Source organism: Zea mays, chromosome 10 (genome assembly GCF_902167145.1).
Source record: "Zea mays cultivar B73 chromosome 10, Zm-B73-REFERENCE-NAM-5.0, whole genome shotgun sequence".
In the NCBI taxonomy this organism is placed as follows: Eukaryota; Viridiplantae; Streptophyta; class Magnoliopsida; order Poales; family Poaceae; genus Zea; species Zea mays.
In genome coordinates, this window is record NC_050105.1 from 148,501,631 (window position 1) to 148,512,575 (window position 10,945).

A 10,945-nucleotide genomic window follows, 5' to 3' on the forward strand; every position below is an offset into this window, starting at 1 on the left:
GTGTGTACGTTTCACTAGGCGATGGCTTAGTGTTAGTGAACGATTATGGCTGCATGCCCTACTTTATACACCGACCCTCGTCGATTAGATTCATTATTGTGAAATATGTCTACTACTACTTAGTGCGTGTGGGTGGGTGGGGGAGGCATCAAGCAGCCTCTGTCTGCCAAGACTTGCTTCAAAAAGGACCTTTTCTTATCAGAGTAAAATGTATTGGCGGTTGTCGGATTTGGCATTGTCGTATTATTTGGGCTCTCGAACTCAGGAAAACCAGCAAAACTGGTTCTCTAACTTAGTCGGGCCATACAAAACTGGGTTTGCTCAAACCCGATATCGACATGGTGTGAAGTGTCACTTGGGTCTCCAAACTTTGATAAGTATGCTTCAATGTGGCACGCCATGTCGTCATCTCTGGTTTGAGTAAACTTGGTTTTGGACGATTTTGCATGAGTCATCTAAGTTAGAGGGCCCATTTTGTTTATTTTCCGAGTTCAGTGACTCAAGTGACACAGCGAGCCAAATTCGAGAACCGCTACTGCAATATACTCTTATGATAAAGTCGAGCTAAAATTCGAAACCTAAAGTTATATGCCTCCACCAATGCTTAATATTATATTATAAAACATAAAGTATATATGTGAACCTTGATTATGATTTAGATTATGTTTGCACCATGGGGAATCTCATTTCCCATCATTTCAAACAATAAATATTGATTTCCCAACACAACAATCTATGTCTTCCTAGTTTTTTAGTTGCAAATAGAACCATCATATGGATCTGTATAAGTTTGCATCATTTACACCACGTTTGTATGTAGATATTGAAGTCTAAAATTGGGAATTGAACCATAATTCTATACTTCTGTTGTTTGTTTTTCTATTGAATTTGGAGTTGGAATTGAAGCCCAATTCTTTAGTTCTGGACAACAACTAGAAGTTACCTCTCACAATTTAGAGCCTAGACCCTCAGTATTGGCTAAAATTACAATTCCAGTTATATCCAGATAACAAGTTTTTTTGCATCCATTTTCAATACTAGGCATATTTGGTATTGGATTTAATTCAACTCTAAGATCTCCAATATCTACATCCAAATGGACCTTTAGCCTCATATTTAGGGGATTTGTCGGAAAATATGGATCTACATATATGGCACATGGGAAATGTTTAGTGATTGTAAGGGTAAGCTAGGGGTGGCATTTCTTCTTCTCTTCTGTTTTAGGATGTGTGTCACCTTATTCCTCTTATTATTAAGATTAGTTAATAGAGGTTATAAAGTGTAGAGCACATGTGGCACTTCTTATCTCCACACATGGGTCAGGGTGGGGGATGACATGAGTCTTGACTAGGTCCCATTTGGCAACTAAAAAACCTTTAGATTACGCTTGCACCATGATAAACCTTCGTTTCCCGTTGTTTCAAACAATAAATATTGATTTCCCACCAGGGCAATCTTTGTCTTCCTCGATTTTTAGTTGTAAATAAAACCATCGTATGAATCTTTATAAGTTTGCATAATTAGCCTCATATTAAGGAGAATTGTAGGAAAACATGGACTCATGTATAAGGCTCCTAGGAAATGTTTAATGATAGATTGTGAGGGTAAGCCAAGGGTGGCATTTGTTTCTCTTTTGTTTTAAGGTATGGGTCACCTATGGATTACATTTTCGTTTTAAGGTTTCCGAAATCCGTTCTGTTCAACAAAGTTTGACTTTTATATTTTTAAATATGAAACTAAAATACTGAAAAAAAAACAGACCAAAATTTGTATCATAGAACACACCGAAATCGGGAAATCTTACCGGATTTAGGTGTTTCCCGAGCGAGATTTCCATCCTTGGTGTCATCTAATTGCTCCTATTCTTAATATTAGTCAATCAGATTCACGTGGCACTTCTTATTTCCACACACGGGAAGGGGTGGGGGATTATGTGAGCACTGACTAGTTCCCATTTGACAACTACAAACGTTTTTGATTCTTATAAGAATTAGTACAAACCAATGACAGACAGTTCAGGTGACAAAAAGTTTCACTCAAGAATTATTAGAAACGTTCCCGTTTCTATACCGAGTAAGAACAGACGCTAGATAGCTGGTTTTCACGTGAATCTGATCCTTATTCTTCTTTAATTTGTACCAACAACCATAATTTTTTATTAAAATATGATGAATTTAAGTAGTTCTCACTAGGCAAATAGTTTCACGAAATGGTTCTGATTTATTACTAGAAGTACTTATTGAGGGAATATCTGGATTCGGAACGTTCCTAGGAGAGAATCTTGAACAACACATCGTATTGCAAACTCAGCACAGCGCGGCCCAACCTGTGTACCCAGGTTTGATATGGCGTGGGTGTTCGTATTCTTTTAGATTTATTTTAGGATTCAACGATGATGTTGTTCTTTGAATTTCGATGGTGGCGATAGAGTAGTGATGCGTGGGGGGAAAGAGTTTTAGGGACATTTCGCGTGCTAATTAATGGGGCGGCCTAGATCGATGGAAGAAGGTCGAACCCCAGTAATGACACGGTGCAAAAAAAAAACTGAATTTCTAACAGCCTATATATTAATTAGGAAGGAAATTAAAATAGAGCACGGCCGGTTGGTCTCTAGGGATGGAGGAGGGTCCTGCAGACCGGGTAGGCTGTTCTGCTCTGTTCTGGCAGCTCTAAATAAAAACCAAGTGTCATGACGCGCAAACTTTATTGATTGCGAGAAACAATTTTGCATTGCATACGTCCGGCGTTATCCATCTCTACTCATTAAAAACATCAGTTTCATGCGTGAAAAGCGAATATATATATATATATATATATATATATATATATATATATATATATGGCAGGTATAATATGAGCCATAGACTTTCAATAGTTAGAGGAAGATCAGGCCGACCACCCCTGCAACCTGGTTCAATCTGACGTGTCGACTGAAGCAGGTTGTTGGGTGCGTCACTCACCCCACTTCTGTGCGCACAAAAAAAGGAATGCACGAATGAATCAAACACGTTCCCTTCCATGCGCGTAAATTTAGAAAGTAATGTGTGACAGTTTCTATTTTTAAATGTTTTATTTCCATCATAAATATATGATCGCTGCAACAGCCCTGCATCTAGGCTCGTAAGGACCAGTTTATGATATATCGATACTAAATATGCTACACTGTGTAGACAATTATGCAATTCGGTATACTGCGTAAAAATCTGTTACCCGTTGCATGTGCAAAATTTATGATGGAAAAGAATGTGCAATGAAAGGAAATGAATTGGCATGCATAGAAACAAAAAATCGTATTTAATGTTTTATTTTCTCCATAAATATAGGATCCCTCAAACAGCCATACAGTTAAACTCGTTAGAACTAGTTTATGATATATACTGATACTAATTATACTATACGGTGTAAGTATTTATGTAATTCGGTACACTGCATAAAAATCTGTTTCTTGCTGCATGCGCACAAATTTAGAATGACAAGATTTGCGATGAAAGGATATCAATTGGCATGCATGGAAACAAAAAAACTTATTCAAATGCTTTATTACCTCTATATTTTATAAATATAGGATCGCTCCAACAACCATGCAACTAGACTCGTTAGACCAGTTTATGACATATACTTATACATATTATGCTACATGATGTAAGTATTTATACAATGCGGTACATTGCGTAAAAAATCTGGCATGTTGTTCATTGGTGGATGCATCTTCAGGTTCGAGCATAAAAACCTAAAGTTTTGAGCATAAAACCTCTCAATTATAAACATAAATACCGAGCTAATGCGAAAGGTTGATAGCTCTAGTAGGTTGTTATTATGATCCTATTTTTATGACAGATCTGAAAAACATGACAGTCACATTCATGCGATTTCTATTTTTATACAGATCAAAAAAAATTTGGCAAATCGTGTGAGTTTCCATTGCATGCGTGCAAATTTTGGATTATATTTTCGTTTCCAGTTCACGCGCGCAAAAAAATGGATGACATGAGTCACATATAGCATAAACTCTTATACAACGTCGCATAAATATTTACACCGTGTAGCATAATTGATAAAAAAACATAATATCGGTCCAACTAAGAACGCCAGCGGAAATTAGGGACAGTTTTATGGCAGACGTAAAAATCTGGTATTTACGAACATAAGTGATTTGATTTGATTTTTTATGATAATTACGAACATGCAGGAATTAGGGATAGTTTTATGGCAGACGTATAAATCTGGCATTTACAAATATAAATGAATTGATTTTTTATGGTAATTACGAACAACATAAATCAAGGAATTGTCTTTCTAATGTGCATGCAAAAAATATGCATGCAGTAAATTAATATCGAACTCAGTGTTCAAGCATAAAATCGTATAGTTTTTAGCGTAAATAATACATGTGGTTGGCATAAAACACAATAATCGAAAAGAAAACACGAATCAGAGGAGGTAGTCGACGGAGGACGTCGTCGACGATACAAGCACAGATGTAGGTCGTCACTCGGGCCACCCGAACTGCGTTGGATCGGAGGATGTCATGTCCGATCGTCGCTGCGCACACCTTGTGCCTTCCGTGACGCCGCTCGAACATCGCGCCTCGTGCGTCGCCGTCGCTACTCGCACGTCGAGGGGCGCCGCTTGCTCGCCGGCCTTGGAAGTGTCGCCGCCTCCGGGCCCCTAGGACGCCGCCGCTTACCCACACAAGGGCCTCGCCATCGCTTGCCCTCTAGATCGGAGAACCGCCACCACTGATCTAGGAACCACCGCCACTACTCCGAATCGAGGAACCACCGCCACCGCGTGTCGAGGTCAGGGAGCCGCGGCCACCACAGCCACCGGCTGGGGGTCCACCGCCGCGCGCGCTCTCGCTCAACCGCCGTCGCTAATGAATCGGGATGGGACGTGAAAAACTGAACCATAGCACTTCGGATTTTCTTTTATAAACGTCTGGACCTGGTCCGATACGACCGGATTGCACCGTCTGACCTAGGCTTACTCTAGTTATATATTAGAAGCACATGGCTCATGATATACAATATATATATTATCGTCTACTAATAGACCGTTATACTATAGATAAACCGTACGAAACTACACAAAAATAACACAATATGAAGCCACACGCATCAATGCTCTCACATAGTATCAACTTATTAGTTGAAGGAGAACGAGCAACCAATCAAGTTATAAAAATGGATCGGGCTTCTTTTAAACACATATCTTTCTCAGCTAAGATATCGTGCACGCGTGTAATAGTTGCACGTATATATGCGTGTAAATGCGCGAGGAGAGACGTACTGTGTACGTACGGTTCATCCCGCTAGCTGCAGCAGGCTACGGTACTGTAGCGCTTGCTGGAGCTAGAGATCGATCCGGTGCGGTACGTACTTGGGCCATGAGATCACGGCTCATGAATGCATGGAACGAAAATACCGTCCGGTCCGGGCTGCGGCTACCTGGCCCTGGCGTCATGCACGGAGGCAGCGTACTATATACCCTCGATAGATCATATGGGCGCAGGCGCCATGTACACACAGTAGCTAGCGCAGAGAGGATCGGAGGAGGAGCGGGGAGGAAGACGAAGAAGAGAGGATCATATCGGAGCGGCAATGCAATGCACACGTACAACATCCTCCGATAATTCGATCCTCCTCTCTTGTCTTGAAGGCCACACACACATGCAATAATAGTGTCGTACGCTACGTTGAAACATACATATATACCTCGATCCAGCCTAGCATACGGACTCGATCGGGCAAGAAAAAAAAACGGACAGCAGCGCAGCTACTATCACCACTCACCAACTCCAATTAATAAGATTTCGCTATCTTTGCATCGCTCTCTCGTCTGAGTCGGCCCTAGCCCTGACAGCGGCTACTATAGTAGCTAGCTAGCTGCGGGCGTCGCTACACGAAAAGCTAGTCACTCCACCACTCGTTTCGTGGAACCCTAGACGACAAGTACCCTGGCTATAGCTCGCAATCCGTCTCCACCCCGCTAGCTGAAAAAGAGATCCCGCGCGCATATATCTGTGCCATCGCCATCACCCACCATGGCCGGGGCAACACCACCATAGCACAGCACTAGTGTGCCTGTCCTTGCCGCCGTCCTCCCCTCCGTCCCCTACGACTCCATTTCCGTGTGCTCGTGTGTGTCCTCCCCTCCCAGCTAGTGCACAGATCGACCGACCCACCGACCGACCGATCGATCCATCGAACATAAGCCAGGTAGCAGCAAGCCGGGGCGGAGAAGATGATGAACCTATCGGCTGCCGCTGCCGCCGCCGCCAACGCCTGCGATGAGTTCCCCTACGCGCCGCCCAACGCGGCCGCTCCCCCTTCTCTGTTCCCAATCATGGAGCAGGAGAGCAGCATCCACAGGGAGCATCAGCAGCAGCAGCTGGGCCTGGGCTACAACCCCGAGCCCAACTCCCTGGCACTGCTGCCCCCGTCCGACGCCGCCCACCACACCACTATCGCCGCCGGCCCCCACGACATCCTCCAGTTCTACCCTGCTTCCGCCTCGCACTACCTCGCCGCCTCCAACCCCTACGGCCACTTCGCCGGGAGCTCCTCCTTCCACCAGTCGTCGTCGTCGTCGTCGTCGTACTACTACCCTCCGCCACCGCAGGCCGCGCCCGAGTACTACTTCCCCACCCTCGTCAGCTCCGCCGAGGAGAACATGGCCAGCTTCGCCGCCACGCAGCTCGGCCTCAACCTCGGCTACCGCACCTACTTCCCGCCGAGAGGCGGGTACACGTACGGCCACCACCCGCCGCGCTGCCAGGCCGAGGGCTGCAAGGCCGACCTCTCCGGCGCCAAGCGCTACCACCGCCGCCACAAGGTGTGCGACCACCACTCCAAGGCGCCGGTCGTCGTCACCGCCGGAGGCATGCACCAGAGGTTCTGCCAGCAGTGCAGCAGGTCAGTCATCACTGGATGTGGATCCACAATTCATCGACGATGCAGTGCACATCCATCCATATCTCTGGTAGCCACGACCAGAAGCTACCTTTACGGTTGGGTTGGGTAACTAATTAATACTTACTACTTTAGATATCTACATAGATCTTGTCTGCACATACATACGAGTTGCATTAAGTGATCTCAAAAGCCCCCCTTCACTTCATTGGCCAGCTAGCCTGATCGAAGCTGATTTCATGCATGCTTGCTCTCACGGTTTATTCGGCTCTTTTCGAAGCTAGAATTTTTTGTCAGAGAAATCTTTTGGAAACATAGATTACTTTGTTTCGCCTCATGATATATCACTTATAATTTTTTGTGGGTAATTATATTACTTTTCTTAGTTATACAAATCAGATTGAAGAAAGGGTGAAACCTATTGCTTTTATCTTGCATATATGGTGTCATCGTGCCCTTTTTTCTCTCCGACTTCGTCTCTTCAACTGCATTTTGAGCTAGTGAATCCGACTTTGACCTACATTCCATTCGTTAAATTATACTGTATATGTTTCCATTTCCTGAGGTTTCTCCAAAAACATTATATTTCTTGCATTGAGACATTTTTTCAAAAAAAATGGCTCTACTCCTAATCAGCAAATATTAAGAGATAAAACAAATATCGATTTGGAACGGAGGGAGCGAGTACTACTTCTTGATCTACATGTTATTACTGGTCGCGAAGCTAGCTAAAGATCTGTGAAGCCTTTTTCTCTCTTCATATCCCTGCTTTGCCCGTTCTCAATAACAAGGCATTTTTTTATGTTCGCCATTTGCACAAAGTTTGTCCTTGATCTTTTTTTTTGTTTCTTCTCCTCTCTCCAGTTTATTTCTTCCTCGGCATTACTCTTTTTCACTTACTTCCTCCTTGCCATTACTCGTTTCCATTTATTTCCTTGACTTCTGCGATCCCTTGGCATTTTCGATCGAGCAGCTAGCTATTACTTCAAACAGTGAGGTGGCTGTACAATGCAAGGTATCGGCCGCTCAAAAGTCAGAAGCGACGCTACTTTCTTCCAAGTATCGCAAGACTTTGTACAGCCGACGTACGTACGGGCACGTACGAGCAAAAATTGCAAATGCAAGCACCAACTCTCTCTCTCTCTCTCATGTATTATTTCTCCCCAAGTGGCTGGTGTATATAGTATATACATAGTCAATAATCCTCCACGGACCGGCCGGACCTGCAAATAGATGATCTCGTCTCTGAAGAGAATGCCTGCACGTGTGATGTAATAACCGGCCGGCAATGCATTAAAGGGTATACAGGGGCCTCTCCCAAGAATGATTCACCACATTGAGACACACCATATGAGTCAGCTGCAAAACTCCAAGCTGTCCGCATTGCAGGGAAGAACAGTGTAGGTATATGTTCCTTGTGTTCTGGAGCATCATTAGTAACATGCCATTGGTCCCCGGAATGTACCTTTCCTCTTCAGTTCTGGATGGATATTTTTTTACTCGAGGAAATGGACACCCCCCCCCCTGCACTGAAATCTCCCATCATGTACGAGAAATCATGCATAGACTCATCATGCATTAATATTCCTATATATATGTAGCTGATGATATACACTAAGTTAGCCACATAATCCTACTGTGATGTATGAATGATCTGCATGACTTTGCTGGTCAGCTGGTATTTCATGTGATATGCATCTTTTCATCATAATATATACCCTTTGTTTTAATTCTTTTTAATCTCTCTCTCTCTCTCTCTATCGTCCATGCATCTTTGTCACTCATCAGATTCCATCTGCTGGATGAGTTCGACGATGCCAAGAAGAGCTGTAGGAAACGGCTAGCGGACCACAACCGGCGCCGACGCAAGTCAAAGCCATCGGATGCTGATGCCGGAGACAAGAAAAGAGCACATGCGAACAAAGCAGCTCCTGCTAAAGACAGTACGTACGCGATATATATACTAGACTCCATATCTCTACACTATATTTTCCTTCTGTTGTCACTGCTGTACAGGGCTGTCTCCTAAAGGTTTCCTCTTTTATTGAGATACTGAGCACACAAAATAAAGTGTGCTCATCGGTTGTGCACTACCACAACATGCACATATATGCTTATAATTAATTGACCTAGATATATACATGCACTGTTCGTTTTAGTTATTAACATCGACACCATTTCCTTGGAACCAAAATCTGAACAGAAGCAGGAAGTAGCAGCAAGCACATGCACATTGCAGGGTTGGGTACACAGATCCTGGGGAGCACACTCTTGTCCAAAGAACAAGATCAAGCCATGGATCTTGGAGAAGTGGTGAAAGAAGCAGTGGATCCCAAGGGGAAGGCATCAATGCTACAGCATCACGGCATTCATCAGCAACAACATCACGGAATCCATCAGCAACATCACGGCTTCCCCTTCCATTCATCGTCAGCAGGCTCTAGTGACACCACATCAAATATAGCTCAAGTGCAAGAGCCAAGCTTAGGGTTCCACCATCAGCACCATCAACACAGCAACGTCTTGCAGCTCGGTCAGGCTATGTTTGATCTCGACTTCGATCACTAGTCAATATGTGATGCACTCTCTCTCTCTCTCTCTCTCACCCACCCCTCCCTCCCTCTTTCTTTGTTTGTGCGCATAATCCGAATGTTTTTCCCTTTTTAAATTATCTGTGTCCATTGCTGTAATGTGGACATAGTAATGATAGTGTATGCTTTGTTTGTCATGCAATCATCTATACTATAATTAATCTGCTCATTATAGTAGTAGTACTTCTTGCTGCACATTTGTACTTGCAATCATCTCTATTATATATTAATTAGTGCTCCCCTATGGGCCAGGAAAGGATAAGCAGGTTAGTTACCGCATCGAGATAACTTGTGTGTGATGAAAGGAAAACATGTTTACTTTGTTTCCTGCTTAAGTTTTAACACAGACCTGTCGACATATGCCATTAAATAACAATTAATTCATGCAAGGACAGATATGAGTCTCCATCTTATGAGTGAGTGGTTAAGTTTTACTTTCAAAGTACAAGTTAATTAGATATCCCGCAATATGACAAACAATATTAGTTGAGAGGAATTTAGCATATACACATAAAGTTCTGTTATATACATGGTACGGAGCCTTTTTTAAATAATCGATCGTGGATGCGTGCATGTGAAACTCAACTCAGTGCATTACACAATGTGTACAATAAACATGTTTTTGATTCCTTCCAGTGGCATCAATGCTAACTGAATTCTGGAACAATTAAATGAATAGGACGATCATATCGTAAAAGTGGCATACCAAGTTTATGGTGCGACATATGACTAGAAGAAAACTATACTCAACTTCCAACCAAATTGATTTAGGCATCTCTCTCTGGACTTTAGCTTTCAAATTAAGAGGTCAGCTGAAACCTATAGATGATTGTGTGCGTAGTTGTAGTAGTCTTCGTTGAGATGGTGGACAATCCATGCTATAAGCAGCTAGCTATATGTTGCTATATGCAACTTTTTGGTTAAACAGCATATGTTTTGATGACCAGTACGTTGTTTTTCTGCAGATACTAGCAGACTAGTGTACGAGTATATTTTCAGTTAATAGGTTGCTTAAAATTTTAGTATTTGATAGTTGGCCAGAAAAGCCAATATCCAATAACTTGTAACTGTCAACGCATGCAACATCATTATATATATGGATACAATATTCCTTCTATGATTAGGATGATTACGGGTCGTAAACGTCCAAATAGCTATCATTAGTTTCAAGTACACAACAATAGTCATATATAGGATGGAGATTGTCCTGGTACATCCACTAAGCATGCACTAGTCTTTGACGTGTAGATATCCTGCCTAATTTGTAAACTGGGATATTGCCATAAGGACGGGGATGAAGACAGAGAGACGATAAAAGTTTTATTGGAGTAGATAGAGATTCATGGGGATAAAAAGACTCTTCTGCACTGTTTATTAGATATGCAACTAACCCCGGGCGTCTTAATCGTGGACATATATATCGGATCGGATCAATAAGAATAT

At 42.8% G+C, this 10,945-nt stretch overlaps 1 protein-coding gene across 1 annotated transcript; it reads left to right on the plus strand.

Moving 5' to 3' along the window:
• The first annotated feature begins 5,998 nt into the window (after positions 1-5,998).
• Positions 5,999-9,639, plus strand: LOC103642145 (protein LIGULELESS 1-like). Its single transcript, XM_008665460.2, has 3 exons — positions 5,999-6,914; positions 8,700-8,854; positions 9,115-9,639. The coding sequence occupies exons 1-3, from the start codon at positions 6,244-6,246 to the stop codon at positions 9,477-9,479; spliced, it is 1,191 nt and encodes a 396-aa protein (XP_008663682.1). The 5' UTR covers positions 5,999-6,243; the 3' UTR covers positions 9,480-9,639.
• The last annotated feature ends 1,306 nt before the right edge of the window (positions 9,640-10,945 follow it).

Excerpts from the sequence above, each read along its gene's own strand:
- LOC103642145 (XM_008665460.2), top strand. The coding sequence starts at position 6,244 with ATGATGAACCTATCGGCTGCCGCTGCCGCCGCCGCCAACGCCTGCGAT. Across the intron at positions 6,915-8,699 it reads TTCTGCCAGCAGTGCAGCAG|ATTCCATCTGCTGGATGAGT; the intron begins GTCAGTCATCAC and ends GTCACTCATCAG. Across the intron at positions 8,855-9,114 it reads AGCAGCTCCTGCTAAAGACA|AAGCAGGAAGTAGCAGCAAG; the intron begins GTACGTACGCGA and ends AAATCTGAACAG.